Source organism: Coccomyxa subellipsoidea (assembly GCF_000258705.1).
Source record: "Coccomyxa subellipsoidea C-169, whole genome shotgun sequence".
In the NCBI taxonomy this organism is placed as follows: domain Eukaryota; kingdom Viridiplantae; phylum Chlorophyta; class Trebouxiophyceae; family Coccomyxaceae; genus Coccomyxa; species Coccomyxa subellipsoidea.
Genome location: NW_005178036.1, coordinates 2,354,897 through 2,375,225, shown reverse-complemented (window position 1 = coordinate 2,375,225; position 20,329 = coordinate 2,354,897). Strand labels below are relative to the sequence as shown.

The 20,329-nt window shown below is 53.8% G+C and overlaps 6 protein-coding genes across 6 annotated transcripts; 2 read left to right on the top strand and 4 right to left on the bottom strand.

Annotated features, from left to right (window-relative positions):
• Window positions 1-397: 397 nt before the first annotated feature.
• COCSUDRAFT_41937 (A/B/D/E cyclin) lies at window positions 398-3,225 on the bottom strand (the record flags this gene model as incomplete). Its single annotated transcript, XM_005648282.1, has 8 exons — window positions 398-578; window positions 932-1,123; window positions 1,523-1,698; window positions 1,951-2,103; window positions 2,431-2,532; window positions 2,704-2,828; window positions 3,011-3,077; window positions 3,163-3,225. 8 exons carry the CDS (start codon window positions 3,223-3,225, stop codon window positions 398-400), a joined length of 1,059 nt encoding a protein of 352 aa, XP_005648339.1.
• A 1,024-nt stretch (window positions 3,226-4,249) lies between these two features.
• Window positions 4,250-6,090, top strand: COCSUDRAFT_15356 (chloroplast ATP synthase subunit II; the record flags this gene model as incomplete). Its single annotated transcript, XM_005648281.1, has 4 exons — window positions 4,250-4,367; window positions 4,696-4,931; window positions 5,392-5,535; window positions 5,950-6,090. The coding sequence occupies 4 exons, from the start codon at window positions 4,250-4,252 to the stop codon at window positions 6,088-6,090; spliced, it is 639 nt and encodes a 212-aa protein (XP_005648338.1).
• Window positions 6,091-7,189: 1,099 nt separating this feature from the next.
• Window positions 7,190-10,787, bottom strand: COCSUDRAFT_36594 (hypothetical protein; the record flags this gene model as incomplete). Its single annotated transcript, XM_005648280.1, has 8 exons — window positions 7,190-7,259; window positions 7,494-7,580; window positions 7,967-8,115; window positions 8,795-8,899; window positions 9,286-9,414; window positions 9,803-9,914; window positions 10,122-10,224; window positions 10,751-10,787. The coding sequence occupies 8 exons, from the start codon at window positions 10,785-10,787 to the stop codon at window positions 7,190-7,192; spliced, it is 792 nt and encodes a 263-aa protein (XP_005648337.1).
• Window positions 10,788-11,270: 483 nt separating this feature from the next.
• Window positions 11,271-11,932, top strand: COCSUDRAFT_63314 (hypothetical protein; the record flags this gene model as incomplete). The annotated part of the gene is made up of 4 exons (XM_005648279.1): window positions 11,271-11,338; window positions 11,510-11,571; window positions 11,710-11,774; window positions 11,894-11,932. The coding sequence occupies 4 exons, from the start codon at window positions 11,271-11,273 to the stop codon at window positions 11,930-11,932; spliced, it is 234 nt and encodes a 77-aa protein (XP_005648336.1).
• Window positions 11,933-12,395: 463 nt separating this feature from the next.
• Window positions 12,396-13,693, bottom strand: COCSUDRAFT_53461 (hypothetical protein). Its single transcript, XM_005648278.1, has 2 exons — window positions 13,632-13,693; window positions 12,396-13,347 (listed from the first exon to the last, which is right to left on the bottom strand). Exon 2 carries the CDS (start codon window positions 12,931-12,933, stop codon window positions 12,694-12,696), a length of 240 nt encoding a protein of 79 aa, XP_005648335.1. The 5' UTR covers window positions 12,934-13,347; window positions 13,632-13,693; the 3' UTR covers window positions 12,396-12,693.
• Window positions 13,197-20,259, bottom strand: COCSUDRAFT_83699 (hypothetical protein; the record flags this gene model as incomplete). The annotated part of the gene is made up of 11 exons (XM_005648311.1): window positions 13,197-13,347; window positions 13,662-13,809; window positions 14,210-14,435; window positions 14,799-14,989; window positions 15,286-15,946; window positions 16,426-16,662; window positions 17,129-17,467; window positions 17,827-18,058; window positions 18,883-19,040; window positions 19,236-19,292; window positions 20,239-20,259. The coding sequence occupies 11 exons, from the start codon at window positions 20,257-20,259 to the stop codon at window positions 13,197-13,199; spliced, it is 2,421 nt and encodes an 806-aa protein (XP_005648368.1).
• Window positions 20,260-20,329: the final 70 nt, after the last annotated feature.

Below are 20,329 nucleotides of genomic sequence, written 5' to 3'. Positions count from 1 at the left end.
AAAAATTCAAAAGCTGCACTCAAGCATGAAAGGTATGATGGCTGCTTCCCTTCTCATGCTGCGTGCGCCGTGCAGGCAGCAACTGCTGTACTGGTCCCTGCTATCAGGGAGGCTGCTAACAGGCCTTTCTCATCCCTGTCGGCACCCCTGGCTGGCCCTGCTATGTACATGTGGGGACCCACTCTCTCTACCAGCTGCAACTGCACTCTCCTACCGCTACAGAGCTCCCTCTCAGAGCTGCTCAGCCCTACAATGACTCATCGGCAATTCCCCCGCTGAGAGCTGCTCAGCCCACCCAATGACTCATTGGCAGAGCCTCTGCTGAGATCTGCTCAGCCCAACGACGACTCATCCTCCGGCCAGCGACGAAGGGCGCCGCGGCTGAGTCAGCGGCGAGTCACTGGGGGTCGGCAAAGATGGCCTCTGGCAGGCGGCTGGGGGGGTGGATGGCTGAGACACACTTGTACTTGGGCTGCGCGTATTTCTCCTGGATGGCCGGCAGGCTGTTCATGACCTTGCTGCTTGCGCGCTCGTAGAAGCTATGCAGCGCCAGCGCGCATGTGCGCAGCTCTGACGCCCTGAGCAACAGCGCGGGATGATCTTTATCAATCGTAAGCTCGTGCTTACATTTTGAAGGCATAGCAAAATTTAATGCTGCAAGAGCAGTGCTGCAAGGCATGCATGCATGGCTACATCAGAGAACATCTATTTGATCATGGTCGAAATAATCAGCAGCTCTTCACAGCTTGTACTGTTGTAATTGGACATTGACCCTGGTGCGTTAGCGATTACTTTTGATGAAATGAGGCACAACTGATGAACACTGGAGGGTGTTAGGCAGTTGCTGTTCACAGTGCTGGGCAGTTTTTATTGGGCAGAAGTAGGTGAGAACAATAAGGAAAAACGACATCAGCTAAGCAGAGGCACCCACCGGTAGCGGGTGTAGTGCACGAGGGTGGACGACCAGACAGGGAGGCTGCGCAGGGCAGGGATCGCCGTGTAACAGGTGTACCGCGCCACCAGCACAGCCGCAGCTGCTATCAGTGACGGCAGCCACTGCAGCGCTGTGTACTCTGGCAGGGACAGCTCTGTGATGTAGGCCGCCAGGTACTCCTGCTCTGATCTGCACCCAGCATCAGTAGCCCTTCAGTACTGTCCTTTGATGCTGGTTGCCATTGTAACAAATGGTCCTATTGCCCTGTGAAGCAGCTCCAAGTTGCCTTTTGTCTCGCCTTTAATGAGCGCATGCCTTGAGTGCGCGACTGCAGCCTAAAAGTTCACTCTCAGAGCATTGTAAGCTGTGTGCCATCCTTAGGACGAGCTGTCTCTGAAGGTTGTTCTAAATGCTGGGCTAGCAATGACAGGATAGCAATGGAATCACACCCAAGAGACAGACATAGACAGTCTTGCATTGCTTGTTCTGATGATGTTCAACCAGCATGACAGTGGTCAGAGCTGCAGGCTTTCAGGGGCCAGCTTGACTTGCAGACAAGCGGGGTTGCTGCAGGGAGACGGGGCTCACTGCCAGATGCCGCAGCTGGGCCAGTCGGCAGCAGAGGCCTTCAGAAAGCGCCGCAGGAACAGCCGCGGAGTGGGCACTGTCAGCTCAAAATGGAGCGAATCCAGAACGCAGTCCTCCATGCCCAGGATCTCCTTCCTGGAGTATGTGTTGTCTGTGATGTAGCAGAACTCGTCCACCTGGGCACAGCACGCATGCATGCTCAATTCTTGGTGTTTCACCTCTGGAGCATGCTCGTTGAGGTCCTCACAGGACAAATTACTGACATGCTTGGCAGCTGATGAAAGATGTATCCACAGGCAGGTGCCTGGAGGGCAGAGCAGCTCATCCCCGTGTCAGCCCCCTAAAAGCCCCAAGATGTCAGCAAGCCCTTTGGTACTAGAGACAGGTCAGCAGGATGCAATAGAGCAAAGGGTCGTTGGGCTGTGCACCTGCGGGGCATAGATCTCCTCGTACTTTGCCGCCAGGAGCATGCAGGAGACGCCGACAAGCTGCAGCTGCTGCCGGGGCACCACCTGGAGGCTCAGGAAGCGGTCTATGTAGGAGATGGCCAAGAACAGTGTGTCCGACACCAACTTGTACTCCTGCACAACCATACTACTCATGTCAATTCAGAGCAGCTGACCCTCACGAAAAGGCCCCAGCTTTTGCGCTCACTTCAAGCTGCAATCACTCTCTCAGGTCACTGATCACCATGCCTTGCGTCACATTTAGTGTCTCTATGATGCAGCTTCTTGGAGCCGGAGCCCAGCCTTTTATGGCCACAAAACATCTGCAGTTGCCACATACAGTGCATCTTCTGGTAGGCGGCAGTCTAGCAATTGAGGCACAGGTGGAAAGTCCAGCTGAAGTCTTGCCCATTAAGGGGCTGTCAGCAGCGCAGGGTGATCTGAGCAGGCAGGAGGGCTCACCAGGGCCACCTCCACCAGCCAGTCCACTAGGATGCCACGCATGTTGGCATGTATGTCCCGCTGCACTGTGCTCATGTAGGACGCCAGTGGCCGTCGTTTCCGCTGCACCAACACAGATTTCTATCAGGGTTTCTGCGCAGCATCACAGTGGCTGCATGCACAGGTGAGGGTTGATGGAATGCAGTCCATCTTTGAGGTGGTGGGCTGTCTTGATGGGAGATGTGGTGAGAGTCAGAGCAAAATGGTAGCAAGCTCTCTGTCGGTAAATGATACCTCTGATGTGAACAAATACTCCATGATGGAATGCACGTAGTCAGTGCAGGCCAGCTCGTTGTCGGCGTCCACAGCGTCAATGTCAATGTACTCTGGCTCTGCGGGGGCTTCCTCCTCCGTTTGAACTGCACAGCATATTGAGCTGATTGAACACATGAGAAAAAGCGTTTCGATTGCAATCATGAGGAGGTGATAAGTCGATTTCACTTTATCTGGACTCCAGTGGTTCTGGCTTCTGTGTTTCAAGTGTACGATTGCAAGGTGCAGTCAGGGTCAGGCAGGCCTGATCGAAGGCAAGCGAGCTCACCTGATCGAAGGCTGCTGGAAGACACTGTGTCACTCCCTTGTGACTGCCTCTGCTGCTCGTTGGACGCCTGCAAGAGAGGCATCATGTTGCAAGAGCCCCCTTTCAAAATATATCCAGGATGGTTCCAGTTCAAAGTAGCATGGGAAACATACCAGGTTTTTGGCAACGATCCTATATGGCACTCCGTATTTCTTCGCGAGCTCCTGCACCTGCATGAAAGAGCCTCAGGCTTGAGCGCTCCTTTCGACTGTAAAATATGGCGCTTCTTTAAATTTCGAGACTGCATGCAATGGAAGGCCCCAGCATTCTGACATGAGAATAAACTTTTGAAGCTGTTCTCTAAGTGATATGATTTGAAGGTAGCTTGTCTGCAGACACGATCCATGAAGAATGTTCAAAGAAAAGTAAACACCTTCTCTGCGGGCAAGTAATCAAGCTGTGTGTCCCTCCTCGTATTTGTAATGTCTCCAAAAGCAGACCTTCCCTTCTTCGCTCCGGCCAGGGTTTGCACGGTCTGCGATGTACCCGGAATCGGAACCGTCTCTTAGCCAGCGCACCGGAAGACCCACGGAGCAGGTACAAACAGCAGCCCACCAAAGCAGTTACAATCATGAGGCCATGGCATCCAGTACATAATGAACCAAGGGCCCATTTTGATTATGTGTCAGCACCTTGGCGTCATCCTCTTTACGCTTCCCTTTCTGGGGAGGCAAGCCCCGGTTGCTGGTATGGGCAGGCTGGCCATTGGGCTCCGCCAAGATGCCCTGAGACCTTGTGTAGGCTCCATAACCTTGACGAGACATCCTAGGGTGCCGGGGCTATCAAAGTCCGGCTGCCTGAGCCGTGTAACATCACTCAATGGTGACCGCCCAGGGCAACTTTCAACACTGTTGAAGCGACATGCACTCCCTGGCAAACCTCTTCAACACTCCAGCGAGAATCACTGCAGCCTCCAAGTCTATGCACAGTCCACAGGTGGGTCTCTATTGCAGTGAAGACTCTGCCAGCACATCAAAATGAACAGCTGAGCCGGTTGAATTTATGAATGAGGGGAAGCATTCCTAAACTGGCCCCAGGCTCAGTTTCCGTTGAGGCCCTGAGAACTTCTGTTTTTTTTTTTTAGGGGAAATGCGAAAGCCCTTAATGTGATCTCCATGCGCCTCAGCCTCAAATTGTACTGAGGAGAGGCAGAAGCACAAAAAGGCCGGCGTAAGGGTAGCACTCGTCACAATGGCTGCCATGATCGCTCACCCTGCATGCCGCCCTCTTGCGGGCACCGCCAGGAGCTCGCAGGCCGCTCAGGGGCGTGCAATCCAACTGGTTGTGCGTGCTGCTGCACCCAAGGCTGAGGGAGTGCGTGCTGCTGCCAAGGCCGTCAGGTGATTGATTTAATCCTCTCAAGGAAATGAAGATGCCCCATCTAGCGATCGGGCGTCCAGAAGATCGCTCCCCCCCCCTGGTGGGATGCTGAAAGAAAGAGACTTGCAAGTCTTGCACCCCTTCCAGCGAATTCTTTCTCAATATTTCTAGACTTTCCAGAGTGTGTCTGGAACGAAGTCTTTCTACATAAATGTATGAGAACGTTGCGGAGCAGCGCTGCAGGCATCTCTTTTGCAGATGCCTCCCCTGGCTTGCCCTGGACTGATCGTGCTGACTGGGAAATCGTGGTTCGGGTCACAGGGAAGCACAGCTGCCCGCATTCGTGCGCCCAGCAGCTCTTGCAGCCATCACAAACGCGCTGATGGCGCTGCCAGCACATGCAGTGGCAGGAAAGATCTTCGACTTCAACCTGACCCTACCCATTATGGTCGGCCAGTTCCTCCTGCTCATGGTCTTCCTGGACAAGACCTGGTTCACCCCTGTGGGCAAGGTCCTCGACGAGCGTGATGGGTACATCCGCGAGCAGCTGAAGAAGTTCAAGGTGCACCCCTTCTACCTATATTGCTTCTGCGCAGCTTTACAAGCGATCATCTCTGTCTGCCAAGCTGGATTGCCATTTTCTGTTGACCCAGACCAGGCGTGTCCTGGACCCTGCTGTGCTACTGTCTAGAGGTCAGCTAGATGCCTATGGATCAAGATGAGAACAACTATATTTGTATTCTAGTGCATCTGGAGTTGCTTTGTGCCTGCTTGGTGCGTCTGAGGTCCCTCGCTGCCGATGGTGCTGCAAACGGCAAGCAGACATGTACTGGAGGTCAGCAGCAAGACGTCAAAGCAAAGATTGCGCCGTGGACATGAACTGCCGCCGTTGCCCCTGCGGCAGCCAGTATGCATGGCAGCCGTCCAGAACAGGCATCCAGCTTAGCACCTTAGATTTTGGCGCCATGCGCATCATGCACGATAGCCACGGAATGACCCTGAGATTTCTTTACAATGCGTAGGGCAACGACGACGAGATCCTGTCGAAGCAGCAGGCTGCAGAGAAGGTGCTGCAGGAGGCACGCGCAGCTGCGCAGAAGCAGATCCAGGAGGCCAAGGCCGAGGCCACTGCCAAGAGCGAGAAGAGGCTGGGAGAGGTCAAGGCGGTGCGCGGCAGCTCCCTTGTCATCCGCCCATTTTGGATGTTCTTAGTACAGCGATATGGGATAGACACTGGATGCCTTTGGTGGATTGAGTGCAGCGCAGTGTGGTGCCTCAGGGCAAGACTTTTGATGCCCAGATTCAGAGGGAAATGGACGGGGAATGGGGTGTACAATCCTGTCGACCCATATGGGGTGACCCTTGCAAGTTGGGTTTGGAGGAGTGTTGACTGTGGGTGTGGTCATCGTGAGTCGCCGGCTTCCTGGCCGGCAGATGCAGTGGCAGTTTGGATCGAAGTGATGTGCAGCCAGGAAATGCAAGTGGCATTTATACCTTCGTGGATAAGCCACAAGACGCCGGTAGGGGGATGTCAAATGGACGGCGCATGGTGAATTGACTGCAATCTTTGCCGCGCGCAGAAAATCGACAAGGAGCTGGCGAGCGCGCTGGCAGTGCTGGACAAGGAGAAGAAGGCAGCCCTCAGCGACCTGGACTCCCAGGTGGATAGGCTGGCCGCCGATGTGCTCGCGCGCGTTCTCCCGGAGGGCGTCAAGCTCTGAGCAGCAGCTTTTATCTGCAGCCAGCACTCTTGAGGACCTCTACTTGGAGCTGCTGCATCAGATGCTCTCTGCTCCGAGGACAGAGGGGCCTCGAGCTCAGAACAGCCGCATTGCAGTGACCCTTTGTGGAGCAGCCTTCCCCTTAGCAGATGCAGATCTTGAGCTGCCCAGCGGGGTGTTCCTATGGGAGTATTTGTCGCCACGGCAGTCCTCTGCAGTTAGTCTTGAGCAGCTGGTCTTGGGAAAGCCAGGAGGTAGCTGCGTTGGAGAGCAAGCTGGGAGTGAAAGGAATTGAATGGCTGCACAGGTAGAAATGTGAAGCTGTGTCAATGAGACACGTTCATGCCACCTGGCAGTCCACTGGGAACATGTTGGCTGCATTCTTTTGTGAGAGCATGTCTGGCTCTAGGGCCTCACAAGGGTCAGGGCGTAGGAGATCAAAGCATTTGTGAGTTTTGAGAGACCGTGATGGTTGCCTGTAAAGGCTTTAGCTTTGGTATTATGGACTTGTGACGTGAGAAAGGAGCTGCACACTGTGAGAGACAAGTCACGAGCAGTCTTGGTCAACATGAGAAGATAAATTGAAAGAGCATTGTAATAACCTTGGCAGATTATAGCAATGACAAGATCTCTGTATGTCCTTTGATCTGTCCCCAAGTTCTAACACTTCCACAGACATTACGTCGAACATCAGCTGAAAAAAAGGACAGTGACGGTTTGCCCAAACAGGCACAGTGCTGCTTGTGTGCTTCTCTTACTTGACCACCAATACTCGAGCCCTTTGCAGCAGTCTGTGGCTTGCGCATGCAAAGGAATCATACCACGCATTCACTTATCCCCACTGAATAAGGCTACAATCTGCCGTCTACTTCTCGGCTGCTTTCCTTTGCTGCTGTCCAAAAGTATGTGGGTCTGCAGAGAACTCTCCCCCAGAAAACTCATATGCTGCTAGCTTAAGAACCACCCCATCTCCTCAGACACAGCCAGGGGATCAAAGCATCATCCATGAGGCACAATAGGGACATGCAGTTGCACCGGCAAGGTGCGCTGGGACAGGCGCGCGGCAGCGCCTCGGGCGAAGCCGAGGCCTCAGTTGTGTCTACTTGCTGTACTGGTGCGCCTTGGCCTTGGTCTTGTCGACCACGTAGTCCTGCTCCTTACGTCCAATCCTGGCACAACAAGGTATGACTCAGCCTTACATGCAAAACACTGAGATTTACATGCGAGGATCACGCATTGCATGACTGCAGACCCTGACCCATCCTGGTGGCGCACCTCTGGGCACTTGGCATCTACTTTCAAGCGAGTGTCGAAGGAGTCACAGCATTTAACAGTATCAAGACACCTAAGTTGAATAGCAGAAGTTGTGAGCGTGCATTAGTAATGTTAGTCATGTGTCACACCTGGCGGCCTCGTCCAGCTCGTCCTTGCGGCGGCCCAGCCAGCTCTTCACTCCGTGCAGGAAACCATGGCTGTCCTCCTTCACGTGCCTACAGAGAAACAAAAGCTTCTTTTTAGCTTACCACTCACCTGACTATGAGTGGCAGCAGGAGTTGAACATCAACAGGATATGACCGAGAAGATGCCACCCCAGTGCGCTGTGAAACAAAAGCAGGAGCTAAGAGCATGTTCAGCAGTCACCACCCCAGTACTGAAGGCAGTGTGCAGCCTTCTGATTTGGCATGCCACAAGACAATGCATTTCTGCCTTCCTCATCAACCAATAGCTGTTTGATAAGGTGACAAGGCACCAGCTCTGCCAGCATATCAATGCTAGTCATAATGACCTTGAGGTCTAGGGTAGCATGTCACTTTACATTAGGCAACCAAAATCCACATCCCAGTGGCAGTCTACTTCTCAGTGCCGGTGCGCGCACCTCTTGGTGCTGTGTCCGGCGCCCTTGACCTTGTCCTTGACGTACTCGGCCTTGGAGGCACCCTTCTCATAGGTGGAGCGCACGAGGTTGTCGCTCTTGTCAGACGCCTTCGCCGCAGACTTCTCCACGTGGTGGCCCTCGCCCTTGACCTGCACAGACCGCAACAGCCACTTACTCCAGGCACCCGCCAGTGTGCCCTCGTTCCCCCAGTGAAACAATCCAGACATTTTGCTGTGGCAGACCAGCGCTGATGTAAACTCTTATCACTCTGATGAAACTCTCAACACTCTGATGTGAAGCTCTCATCACTCTGATGTAAACTCTCGATAGTCTACTCATCCTGGAAGTTTAAACCTGGCATAATGCCAGTGCCCTTCAGCACAGACCAGCATTACATGTTAACATTCAAAATAAAAGGAGCTGGCAAGGCCACAAAACTGTGACATGGTGAACTGTGATCCTTACGCAAGGCAATATGTCCACAAAGCGACAACTACACAGCAGCTTCTATCCTATCATCAGCATCGCGCACATCTCGGCATGATCCTCGCAAAATTGGCTCTGCATGACAATCTGAGATGGCTAGATATACCATAACGCCTAATCTAATGTAACCCTCACTGGCCACCCGTCACGAACTCACCAACACCCACGATCAAAATTATCAAGGCTCTCTCGAGAGGCACTCCCTTGCAACATCCTCTAGACCTGGCCACGGCGCACTGGCTCTTCAGAACATGACTTCAGGGGCAGTCCCTTGCAACGCATTGTGCACCAGGCACTTGCTTGTCAGACCATGACTAATCACATTCACTTGCGGCGACGTGCCTGGTCCTTGACGCCCTTTGCGGCGTCACCAACGCGGTATGCGGCGTCGCCCGACTTGTCAACGATCACGTCCTTTGCCTTGCCGGCCTTGTCCGCCACGATGTCCTGCGCGCGCATGCTGGCACATGTCAGCACATGTGCAACCCACGGCAACTAGGGGTATACATCGTACGCAGGTGATGGAGACCCCCGGGGTTCCTAGTTACGCGTTCCTTTCTTCTTCATCTGGGGGTGATGTCTCACGGCAACCATGCAGTCCTTGCAAGAGGCTTGCCTGGGAATGCAGCGCATGACAGCACGTACAAGCAGAAGAGAAATGTTCCCTGTGCATTTGGAGCCTCAATGGGCATGATATGCAATTGCAAGGTGCACCGCAGCAGAAGTGGAGGTGTTTTAAGGCAGAGCAAAATAGCCGTGTTCAGTGAGCCATGCAGTTGCAGTGCAGTTCGACTGATAAATCCCACGATGTGTTACATGCAAGGCAAACTCACCTTGGCATCAGAGGCGGCGTCCTTGGCCTCCTCGGCCTTCTTGCCGAACCAGCCGCCCAGCTTCTTGCCGGCGTGCTGCAGGCCGCTCTTGGCGTCCTCCAGCTCCTGCTCCTTCTTGTTCTGGCGGTGCTGCAGCGAGCACAGGAACAAGTTAGAGATGGACAGATGAAAACGTTAAGGCAAAGCGAGCGCCAAAAGATAGGAGAAAAGGCTGCCTGGCAAGTGCATGTCATACAAGAACAAGATAATGGACCCTGGCTCTAATGTCGAGAGGCAGAACGTGCTGCAACGGGCCACAGGTGAACAGCGTGGCAACAATCATATCCTTCACGGAGTGTATCGTCTTGCAATTGTACCAGGAAGGAGAACAACACCAATTAGAAGGGGTGGCTCTGCTCTCTGGTCACAAACTATCTGACTCTGCACCACTGGACTGTGCACCTCTGCATGTGCTTGGCCAGTCTACATACCCATGACATGCATTAAAATGAGGATTGGACTATGGTGAAGGACTGACCTGGTGGTACTTGTAGCCTCCGAAAGCAAGGGCCACAATGAAGGCGATCGCTGCGCCAGCTGTGGCTCCAAGCTTCTTCTTGTCGTCATCTGACAGGTCACCCTTCTTGATCCTGGACACCGACCCAAAGCATCTTGGTACACTGCAACCTCAGATGGGTCATAAAACCTTCAGGCAGGAGTCTGATTGCACGACCTTAAGGTGCCACCAGCCACCAATCCTGCCTTCCTGGGACACTGTGTTCGCTTTTTTGCATTGCTGAAACAGACGGAACGGATGTGCACAGAGATCAACTAGATAAGCGAAAGCGTGAGCTCACTTGTCAGCGAGGCTGTCCTCTGTCTTCGAGGGCGAGGGTGCAGGCTTGCCAACGCTGCTCTTGGCCTGCTCCTCCTTCACTGCCCTGGCGAGGTTGGACTCGACTGCAACAAAAAAGTGACAACTTCTCAATAGTCACACCTTTTAAACCCCATTAATTGCTGTTCCCGACGAAACTACTGCAGCCTAATCCATTTCCGTGCTTCGTCACAGAGACCCCTGATCCGCCACCTTAGCCGCCAAGTCTTGGCACCAGCGAAATTATCGTATAATCTTTGTGATTGAAAACGAGCTGCATGCCACCGAGACATTCATTATATACATAGACGGACGATGGTGTCATTGTCAGCACCCCCACACCCGCCTTCGTCTGGAAGGGGTGCGGCGGTCTTGGCTCGCCGCGCTGCACCCATTCTTAGGCCAGAATCATGAGGCATCTATAGCGTTTGCCCCTCCCATGCAAGAAACGTTCTTAGGAAAGGAAATTGCGCGCTGCTGATGTTCCGAGATAAGGCATCCCCCATCACAGCGACACACGCTCCCCAATCTTGCAATAACAGGTGCCAAAACCCCTAAGACAGCATCTGATACCCAGAAAATGAATTTTGGCGCCCAGAGGCAAGCACAAACCTGGCACAACCTCCACATGTCCGTGTTGCTCTGCCATTGCGCTGGAAGCCGTTGAGAAGCTCTGGGAAGAACAAGGAAACGCAGGCGCAACGATGTGGGAGCGCAGCAGCGATCAGAGAGCCGTTACAAAGCTTTATAGCTAATGAACAACGGTTTCTCTGGTGATGATTATGCTTGATGGTGCCAAGTGCCCGATAGATTCGGAAGAGACAGCACGACACCCCGGGCGCCAACGGCGTTCCTAGCGACAGCTACGTAAAATTACTCATGCTTACAGCATTGTATTGTGGCTCATTGCAATTCCAGGCAGAACAGCAGCCAAGTGAGCGCATTTGTGTGATCCTTTGCGTGCGTTGGAGGATCTTTGGTGTGTAAACTGTGATCGGGTCCTTTTCCGGGGGCGGAGACGTGAAAAGGGTGAAAAAGCTTTATCATAATCCTCGCAAGCAGATCAACAGGGAGAGCATAGGGGCTTTGGCCCTCAGATCGAGTCTTGAGGCATTTAATACTTTTGGCTGAAATGAGCTTCTTCGCCCGCGTTTTCAATCACCTGGTGAACGAGGTCCTGGTGCAAGGCCTCGCAAACAAGTGTGCCCTTGCTCATCTGCTGCTGCGGTGGCCTTACCTTGCTAAACGTTGATGGACCTTGCATCATGATAATTATGGGTGTACAAGCTGCGTATCGCGTGAGAACGATAGACAAAAGTATCAGCACCTCCAACTAGGCAAAACTCACTAGCCCCTTCTGTGTGCGTGCAGCCGGGTCTTCCAGAAGTTTGCAGTCCGCTCGAATGCCTGGATGACAGAGCTTGCAAAGAAGAGTGAGCTGCGGCCCCTCCCAAGCGTTTGGTTTCTCGTACTGGTTTGGGAAACAGTGTGTAAAAAGTGTTTTCACAACAGTCAGTCTTACCATGGCCAGTGGTGACCAAGACACTGACAACGCAGACGTTTCTCTGCAGGTGCTGACAAGCAGACCCAGATTGCAGAGCAGGCGCAGAACTTTCACAAGACCTTCAGGGAAGAGGTAAGCGTACACACCTTTCCTTCTGGAATGCAGGCCTGATTGCAGCTGCCGCAGTCGACCAGGAAAAGTTATTCTCGGCTTCAATCTGGATCTAAAGACTGGGAAGCCTGGTTGCGCAGATGAAGAAGGGGGTTGATGAGCAGTTCAAACGGAAGTGAGGCGCCTCTGAGTGGCGTGAATGATTGCACACGTTGGGCGGATGAGGCAGTGTCTGAGGCTACGAGGAGCAGTTAATAAATACATATGGTAGCTGTGGGTAGTTGTTCTGGCCTGCAGCCAGAGTCAGGCCGGCATGAAGTTGGAGAGCAGGTGCTCAGCTGAACCAAGACATGTAGAGTAGAATTCAGATGCAAATTTGTCAGGCTGAAATAGGAATGCCTGGCGCCTGGTCTGTGAGGCTTGTATGTTAGATCGTGACCAATTGCTCAAGATGTTGCAACCCCAGCATGTCTGGCAAAGTGTAGCCTTCTGATTTTAGAATATCTTGTTCTTGATGAGCGAGTTATGTGTTAGAAGTTCTTGCACCAAGAGGACAAAAGTCCTTACAAAAAGGACTGCATATTTTCTTGAATTTTTTTACTGCTTTGTCTTGAGCAATCGGATTCAATTGAGCTGGCAGTACATGACAAGACTATTCCCTCAAATACTGATTGTGAGTAAGACACTAGTTTCTGTGATCACATGAAAAGTTAAAATTATTCCATGCAAGCTTGCGCTTCAAAGGTCCTGGAATACAATGCCCTGAGCAGCACACTGATAAATTGGCTAAAGACATGACACTTGACTTGTCTGACGCGCCCTCTATGGCCTAAGTTTCTGATGCTAGCAGCAGGCCCCCCTCAAGAGCACAATTACTGGTACAGGCCCTGACAACAGCTGTGCTGCAGCTGCAGTCTAGGGCATACGGATGCTAGCAATCTCATGTTCTCCTAGTAAGGGATCCTTCTTTTATCCCCCTAAATACCCTCATCAGGCCACCTGCTTCAAAATGCTCCCCACTTTGTCCCCAAACAGCCTCATGAGGGGCAATACCCCGCGCACACCCTGCTGTCAAATGCACATCCTCATCATTGTGCACACAGCACTCCATGGCGTTGTCTGACATTATTGCATTGAAATCTGTCTTCTTGCACCCTAATTCCTGCTCCGCCGTAGCCATGCGCCCTTGCTGCAAGATTTGTGGGTACAATCATGCCTCCCAATCTCGATGACATGGCAAGAGTCCATAGAATGCGACAAGGGGATCCCCAAATGACTTCACCAGCATCCTTGCGACCGGCAAAAATCACAGCTCAGACACCCATTATGATTGTAGAAAGCTGCACTCGAAGCGCCGCATGTTGGGTGCCGGCCACGACAGAGCTAGCGGGCTGTGACCATGGTGGATTGAAAGGGTGGGGAGCGCTGTCTCACGGGCAGAGCTCAGGTGCACATGAGGGTGGCCATGAGGGAGTCCAGTTCCAGGTCAGCATCTGAGGTGTCGCGGCCACCGCCGTCGCCGCGCCGAGGCTCCACGTCGGCCGCCACAGCCGCCGCAGCAAGCAGCGCCGCCTCCGGAGCATCAGACCCCAGCCTACGCAGCAGCAATGACTAAGTTCTGTCCTTTGAACACGTCTTCACATCTGGCTTGATGGTTCTAGTTATTCCAGCTACCTGGTTCGGCTGTCAGCATCAGAGCCCAAGTCCATGCCAATCAGTGTATCACTGCGTCTCTTGCTTCAAACACCTCAACATTCTATTTCTTGATCTCTTGGTAATTGCTGCTCGACCCAGGGATGATGGCCTCGTGATGACATTTCTTCCCCTTCTGACACGTGAAGAGAGCTCTGGGCCAGGGGGCAATGAGCCGTAGAGCACCTATCAGCAGGGGTGGATGACCAGATAGACTGCGCGCTGCTGTGCATGGGCAGCATGCCCCAGGCGGCCGCCTGCGGCTGGACCGGGTGAGAGCCTGCGTAGGCGCTGGCCTGGCTCACTGTGGTCCCGGGGGACAGAGATGGCAGGTAGGCTTGCCGCTGCGCAGCTGCCACGATGCCTGCGCACAGGAGGCCCATCACAGCTTGCACTCACAATTTGCTGGACAATCAAAGGCCTGCCTGTGTACTAGTGTACCGAGCAAGCATGCAGCTTGCTTGGTGGCACAGCTCTGGCATCCTTTCCTCTCAGACTAGTCATGCGAGCCTTCATGGAATCCGGGCAGTGTCAGTCTCGGCACGCAGGGGAAGAAAATAGCTATAAAAGCTATCAATTACATTGTCTTGCAAGCCCATGTGCAACCGCCACAGATTAGGCTGACCTGGTCCTGCCAGTACGGCAAGAATTGCACACCGGGTATTTCCCTCGTGCAATCATCGCACTGACTGACTGTCACAGGGTCCCCACCCAATTCTTACAGGGCTACTCAAAGTTCACTATATTGATGAAGTAGGCCCCACCTGGGAAGGGTGCCTGGGAGGAGTCGAGGGAGGAGCGGCCGCTGCCTGGGCCGGGCGACTGCTGCAGCAGCTGGTTGTAGCGCTCCAGGTTGGCCATCTGGGAGGAACCTCCAGAGGAGCCCCACATGTCGGCCCCGCGCGCGGCCGGCGGGCCCGACGCGCCGCTGAACATGCTGAAACTCGACAGGCTCGGCATCGCCTGGCCCAGCCCCTGCGCGGCCAGAGCCTTGATGTCAGCAAACACACACTCATTGTGGAGAGTTCCAAGTGCACGGATGGACATGCGTTATGAGAATGTACCTGGATGATGGACCTGGTTTGTGGGCTCAGAGTAAACGAGCTGGATGAGAAGTATTGGACTTAATTGGATGTATGGAAGAAAGTTGGCAACGCACATCAAGTGATCAGTGGAAGAGTAAGGTAAAGAGCTGCTGATGGGTTGAATGAGGATCAAGAATGCCCGTGCCCAAAATTACTTCTGTGCACCACGTGATCGTGCCTTTTGATCTTCCTTTGCGCAGGTGCTGTCGAATCGTTTGTCCAAGTCTCAAAGAGAACAGATTATCAAAGACACGGACGCTGCTCACACCTGAGTAGCCGCATAGCTGGCGCTGCTGTCCATGGAGCCATTCCAGGAGGAGCAGTCTGCAGCGGCTGCTTTGGGCGTGGCAGAGCGGCTGGCAGCTGACGTGTAGCTGGAGAGGCGGCTTCCCAGAGGCAGGTCCCCATGCTCAGGATGCTGCGGCAGCTGCTGTTGCTGTTGGCTGGCTTGCATGAAGCCTGCGCAGGGCACCGCACAGCATAACACTTCACACATGTAACTCATGCAAGAACGACCCATTCTACTGTTTTCAGAATGCCTTTTGGGAACTAGCACGAGTAAGAGTGCACATGACAGGGCAACAGCCTAGTCCATAGCAAAACCAAAATTTGCACTCCTCAATGTACACCTAACACAGTGATGTGCTTCTTGATGGGTCCATCAGCAAGCGCTGAGCCAGTCATGCAAAACACTGAACATGCATGCACACAGCATGCACAAATAGGTGTTGCACATGGTGGGAAGGCACCCCAACCTGCGGAGCTGGGGTCCATATAGAGCTGCCCCAGCTTGGTCGACAGCAGGCCGGCGCTGCCAGCAGGCACAAACGCCCCCAGGTCCAGCTGCAGGTGAGGCTCCAGAGTGGCCGGCAGTTCCACCGTCCGCGGCAGCGGCGGCGACAGAGGCGCATGCTTCGGCGGCGGCGGCGGCGGCTGCAGCGCGGCGGCTGCGAACGGCGACGGGTCGGCCGCCTGCTTGTGCCACGATGCATAGCTGAGGGGAGGCCCTGTGACCTCCCTCTGCTGCTGCTGCTGCTGCTGCTGCTGGGCGCTCCAGGGATATGGCCCTGCGTGGTTTCCATTCGGCAGGTGGGGCGGTGCTTGGCTGGGGTGGCCTCCCCATGCACTGGGGGATCCGGTGCTGTGCTCGGCAGGTGTGGGTTGGCTGGAATGGAAAGGAATGCTGCTGTACTTCGTGGTGTCTGCTGAGGAGCGCCGCTGCTTGGTATCTGATTGGGAAGCTGCCTCAGAGGAGTGGCTCTGTGGGTGCGAGGGCCCTTCGCTGTGGCTCAAGTGCAGGCCGGCTGCCTTGGACACATCAGGCTGTCCCATCAGGGCATCCACCGCTGCTTGGATGTCGCCATCTGTGTCCGCCACAGCCCTCTCCATGACAGACATTGGCAGCCCCAGGCAGCTCTGCAGTGCATACAACAGGGGAATCCTCAGTCTCTAGTATTCTGTTGGGCGACAATGCCGGTGCATCAGCCCTGCAGGCATGCCTGCATGGATGAGCCTTTCATCACTAGTACCTGCCGGAATCATGCCTAGCAAAGATCTGGCTGAGAAGACCCAATCACACGTCTCAATCCAAATGTAATCTAGCAATCTGCCGTGCATGTCATGCAGCAGAGTGCCCCACTCAGAGGTCATGTGAGGCCTTGGGGCCAAGAGGGATGCGGTTGCCAGGTAGCAAAGGGCCAAGAATGCCTGTGAGGATGAGACTTCCTACATTGGTGCCTCCTAGCAGCTTCCTAATGCATGGAGCATCCCAGCAGATCTCACGCGTGCGGGATTTGCCGCCAGGCAATGCGCGATGACCATTAAGAGGTCATCTTGGGCTCTGGGGTCCAAGAAGAATGCGATTGCAAGGTGGCAAAGGGCCAATGGTCGCGCACCTGCGCCTCTGCCAGCATGTGGAGCTCCTCGGAGATGTCGATGTCTGGGGAGTCCACGGCGCAGGCCATGTAGGCGCGGCTCTGCTCTTCGCTGGTGACGTGGTCCTCCAGCAGGAAGGCAACGCCGTCGTGCAGGTTGCTGCCGTGGCGCAGCACCGCCACAGCGCACTGCCAGTCTGGGAAGCCCAGCAGCTGCAGCTGCCCCAGCAGCCACCGCGCCTTGGTCGCCATCAGTGCCTGCGCACAGAGAGCCGGTGTTCGAGTGCTCAGCTATACCATACTGACCGGTCTGAACCCCCCACAATTTTTTTTTTCGAGCTTGCGGGTATGAAAAACATCAACTTTTTGTCATGAGAAAGCCCTGCAAGAATTGTTTTATATCTCGATTTTCCAAAAGTGTATCTTTTGACCGGTCAGTACAGTATTGTAATGTCATCATCAATCTTTGACGTGGCGGCATGACGTTGGCATTACAGAGCTTGATCTCCAGGAGGCTCCCTGACGCTGGCGCACGAAAAGTTGAAATAAATACCTCAAATGGTCAGAGCAGGGTGACCCGAAGTCAAGGACTAGATTCAAACCTGGCATGGTCATGCTATGATGAGAAGCCACAAGGGTCATGGTGGAGTAGAGCTCTGTCGCCAGAAATTGCATTGCAGGTGCATGACCCGGGCGTATTGGTGTCTATATGTCCCCCTCTCACCTGTATGCAGCGCTGGTGATCGCTCGCCTGCGGCTCAAAGCCGTCAGAGCCGCTGCAGCCCTCGCCGGAGTCCTCCTCGCGCGAGTCATTGCTCTGCAGGTGGTGACTCATGCCCTCGCCAGCGCGCGTCTCCGACGGCGTGTCTACCTCGTTGTCCGCCTCGGAAATTGTCTCTGGGTAGAAGTCTGACACGATGTCGGAGGAGGCAACGCTGGTGTCTGTGGCCGCCCTCTGCAGCGCCTTCTTCTCCAGCCGCTTCAGGTTCTTCTTCTGTGCCTTGCCAATCTTTGGCGGGCCCTCCGGCTCTGCCAGCTCGCCTCCCACCAGCATTGTCACCTTCTGCCGCACCAAATGAAGCAAAATTTATTCTGCATATCAAAGCAATGCAAGACCCAAGTGAATTCCATCCCCCAATTGACTGATACCTGCCGTCGCCGCGCCCCTCCCTTATTCACCACATAGATCCCTGGATCTTTGATGCAGGGGACTCTCTGCACCGTTCCATCTTGTAAAGGCCTGCCAGATGCTCATGCAGCAGCCGAGCAGCTTATATGCACTCCCGCAAATTGTCGGTTTTGCCGGCCATGCAGGCGACAGCATGCCACTTACAAGCGCGCATGCAACATCAGCAAGATGCCCCAAGATGCCCCTCAGGAGCACATGACCATTCTTTGTGCATGTTAAGGCCAGCTACACACCTTGGGCGGTGGCGGGGGAGGCTGGGAGTCTGGATGGTCCGAGCTCCAGATGGACACAGCGCGGACAGGGCCGTTGGCGGCTGCCGCCTTGGGCTTTGCTGCAGCCGCTGCCGGCACCGGTTGCCGCGCTGCAGAGGCCCAGGAGGATGCTGCGGGCAAGCTTGGCTGCGGCTTTGGCGGCGGTGGCGGGGGCGGCTGCAGCTGTGGTTGGTGGATTGGCACATTGAGCACCCTGCGCGCATGCATGCCGTGCTCAATGACTTTCTCATTCAAGTGCATGCGCAGATGACACCAGTTCATGCACTCCTGCATTGCATGCATGCCCATCCATCCAAACACATCGCATAGTATTAGGCATTCCAGCTGCATGGCTTGCATTCTCTCTTGCTCTGATTGCCACGTGTATGATGCAAGAAGGTAGATCGCGCATATCAATGCACAAAGATGGTGCTAAGATTCCTGTATACCAGAAAGGTAAATGAACATGAAAGGGATTCTTGACAGACCTGGCTGCATTGTTGCGCGATCCCCATGCATTTGTCTTGGGCTGTGCCACCTCATACTCATGCAGCGTCTGTAATTCCCTCTCTTTTGGCACTGCAGGCTTGCTGACCCCCAACTGCCCCCCAAGCACCCACTTGTCAAGCGCATTACCCATGCAACAAAGGCTTCCCTTGACAGCAGGACTTCTCAGGCTGCATGTCATGGAGATGGCGATCTGCAGCCAGTGGCAAACGCAGGAAGTAATATGAACGCACCCCTGCAAGCGGCTTGCCAGTCTTGGCAGCAATCTCCCTGCGTATGTTCTCTATCTGCTGCTTCTCCGTCTGTTTTGAGGGCGCTGGGGCCTGTGTGTTTTGTATGGTCATCACCCTGCACATCACACATGCATCAGGTGCTCTACACACTCCTGTGATGTACATCCTGTCATCATGACATGTTTGACACATTATTGGAGCGGATCTCTGGTCTGCCGTTCTATGTCTAGCAGCGCGTGCATGCATAGCAGGCCGACATAAATGCCACTAGCTCTGAGAAGGCTGGCATGGAGCACACTGTCGCTGCTTTGCTGGTGCAGCTGCAGCTGCTTTGGCTTTCCCCTTCTCTGCGGCTGCATCCTTCTGCTTTGCACCCTCCTTGCCCTTGTCATTAGCTGCCTCCTTGGTCTTATCCTTCGCCTTAGGCTTGAACTCCAAAGGAGGAGGTGGCAAGGCCTGTACATTGCAAATTCGTGCTGGATGCTTCTTTCTTCCTAACTCCTTGACATAACGACCGGTACAACTCGCCACGAGTTGTACGTTCCGGGATAAAAGCGCACGAAGAAGGGAACAGGTCTCTTAGACATTGTAAGCTATGGTGTTCTTAGCCCGCATGCTAGGAAACATGGCATGCGCAACACGAAATCTTACCTTCTTCCGCTTCTTCGAATCGTCGTTGCGGATATGTATGGGGTGCGACTTCGTGATCTGAAGTGCAAACACAAGGCCTGATCAGGGTTTTTATATATGAACTCTGAGCACTTGACGCTCATCACTTCCAACAATACTCAAGCTATGCAGACACTCCAGGGACATTCACCATCATAATTAGCCAGGAAAATTCGGCGAAAGTGCAGCAAGTCCTTCAGCAATCCCACTTAGACAGGTGCAAATTTCAGTACAGCCTCATCGTTACCTTGCCAGGGCATGACTGATCATACGCAGAGCCTTTGCCGCATCCCCTCGGGCATTTGAAGCCTGTCTTTCTGCTCCTGTGAAAAACAAGGCAGTGCACTGGCTTCAATTTGGAACCTTGTGCTAACACTTAACGTCTTTCAATTATCTTCACTTGGAACATAACATGTGCAATAACCGTATGGTAGCTTACTTTTCGAGTTTGATGCTTTTGAGGTACTTCTCAAGGCAGTCCTGGTGGTAAACCGAGGCATCTGAAGGGCAGTTGGAAAAGGTGCAGTCCAGCGCATTGAGTTCCTGCGCCTGGGGGTCGCATGCTATTCCACAGAGATCGCATTTGAAACCTTCCAAATTGTGCAGGCCGTTCAATCCAACAATCTCGGCCATAGAGCATCAATGCCTAGACCAAGAAGCTTTGCTACAGATTTTCCAATAATGCTCCAACACTGCTGTGGTTTGAATAATATGCGTACACACGCTCCATTTAGGAATGCATGCGGTGTCGGTGAGGTGCTGTAAAGTGCACGTTGATCCCACTGCCTGGGAAGAAACCCCGCCTTCTGTTCTTCACTTCAACTCCCTTCTCGTCACCCCTGTTCCATCAGAGAACCTCCCACCCTCACTAGGCAAAGTATCTCACCTCAATGCCACCAGTGAAGAAATGTGGTCGCCTCATTTACACATGCTTCTTTTACACAGCGCACATGCCTTTGAGGGGCATTGTGCATACCATCCGCACCAGACTCTGCAGACCAGACATAGCTAGAAATTTCTTTAAAAGCGAGAAGGCTAGAAAGCGAGAAGGTACACCACTGCATGCCGGTCACCGC

Coding starts and splice junctions, on each gene's coding strand:
- COCSUDRAFT_53461 (XM_005648278.1), bottom strand. CDS start 12,933: ATGGCTACGGCGGAGCAGGAATTAGGGTGCAAGAAGACAGATTTCAAT.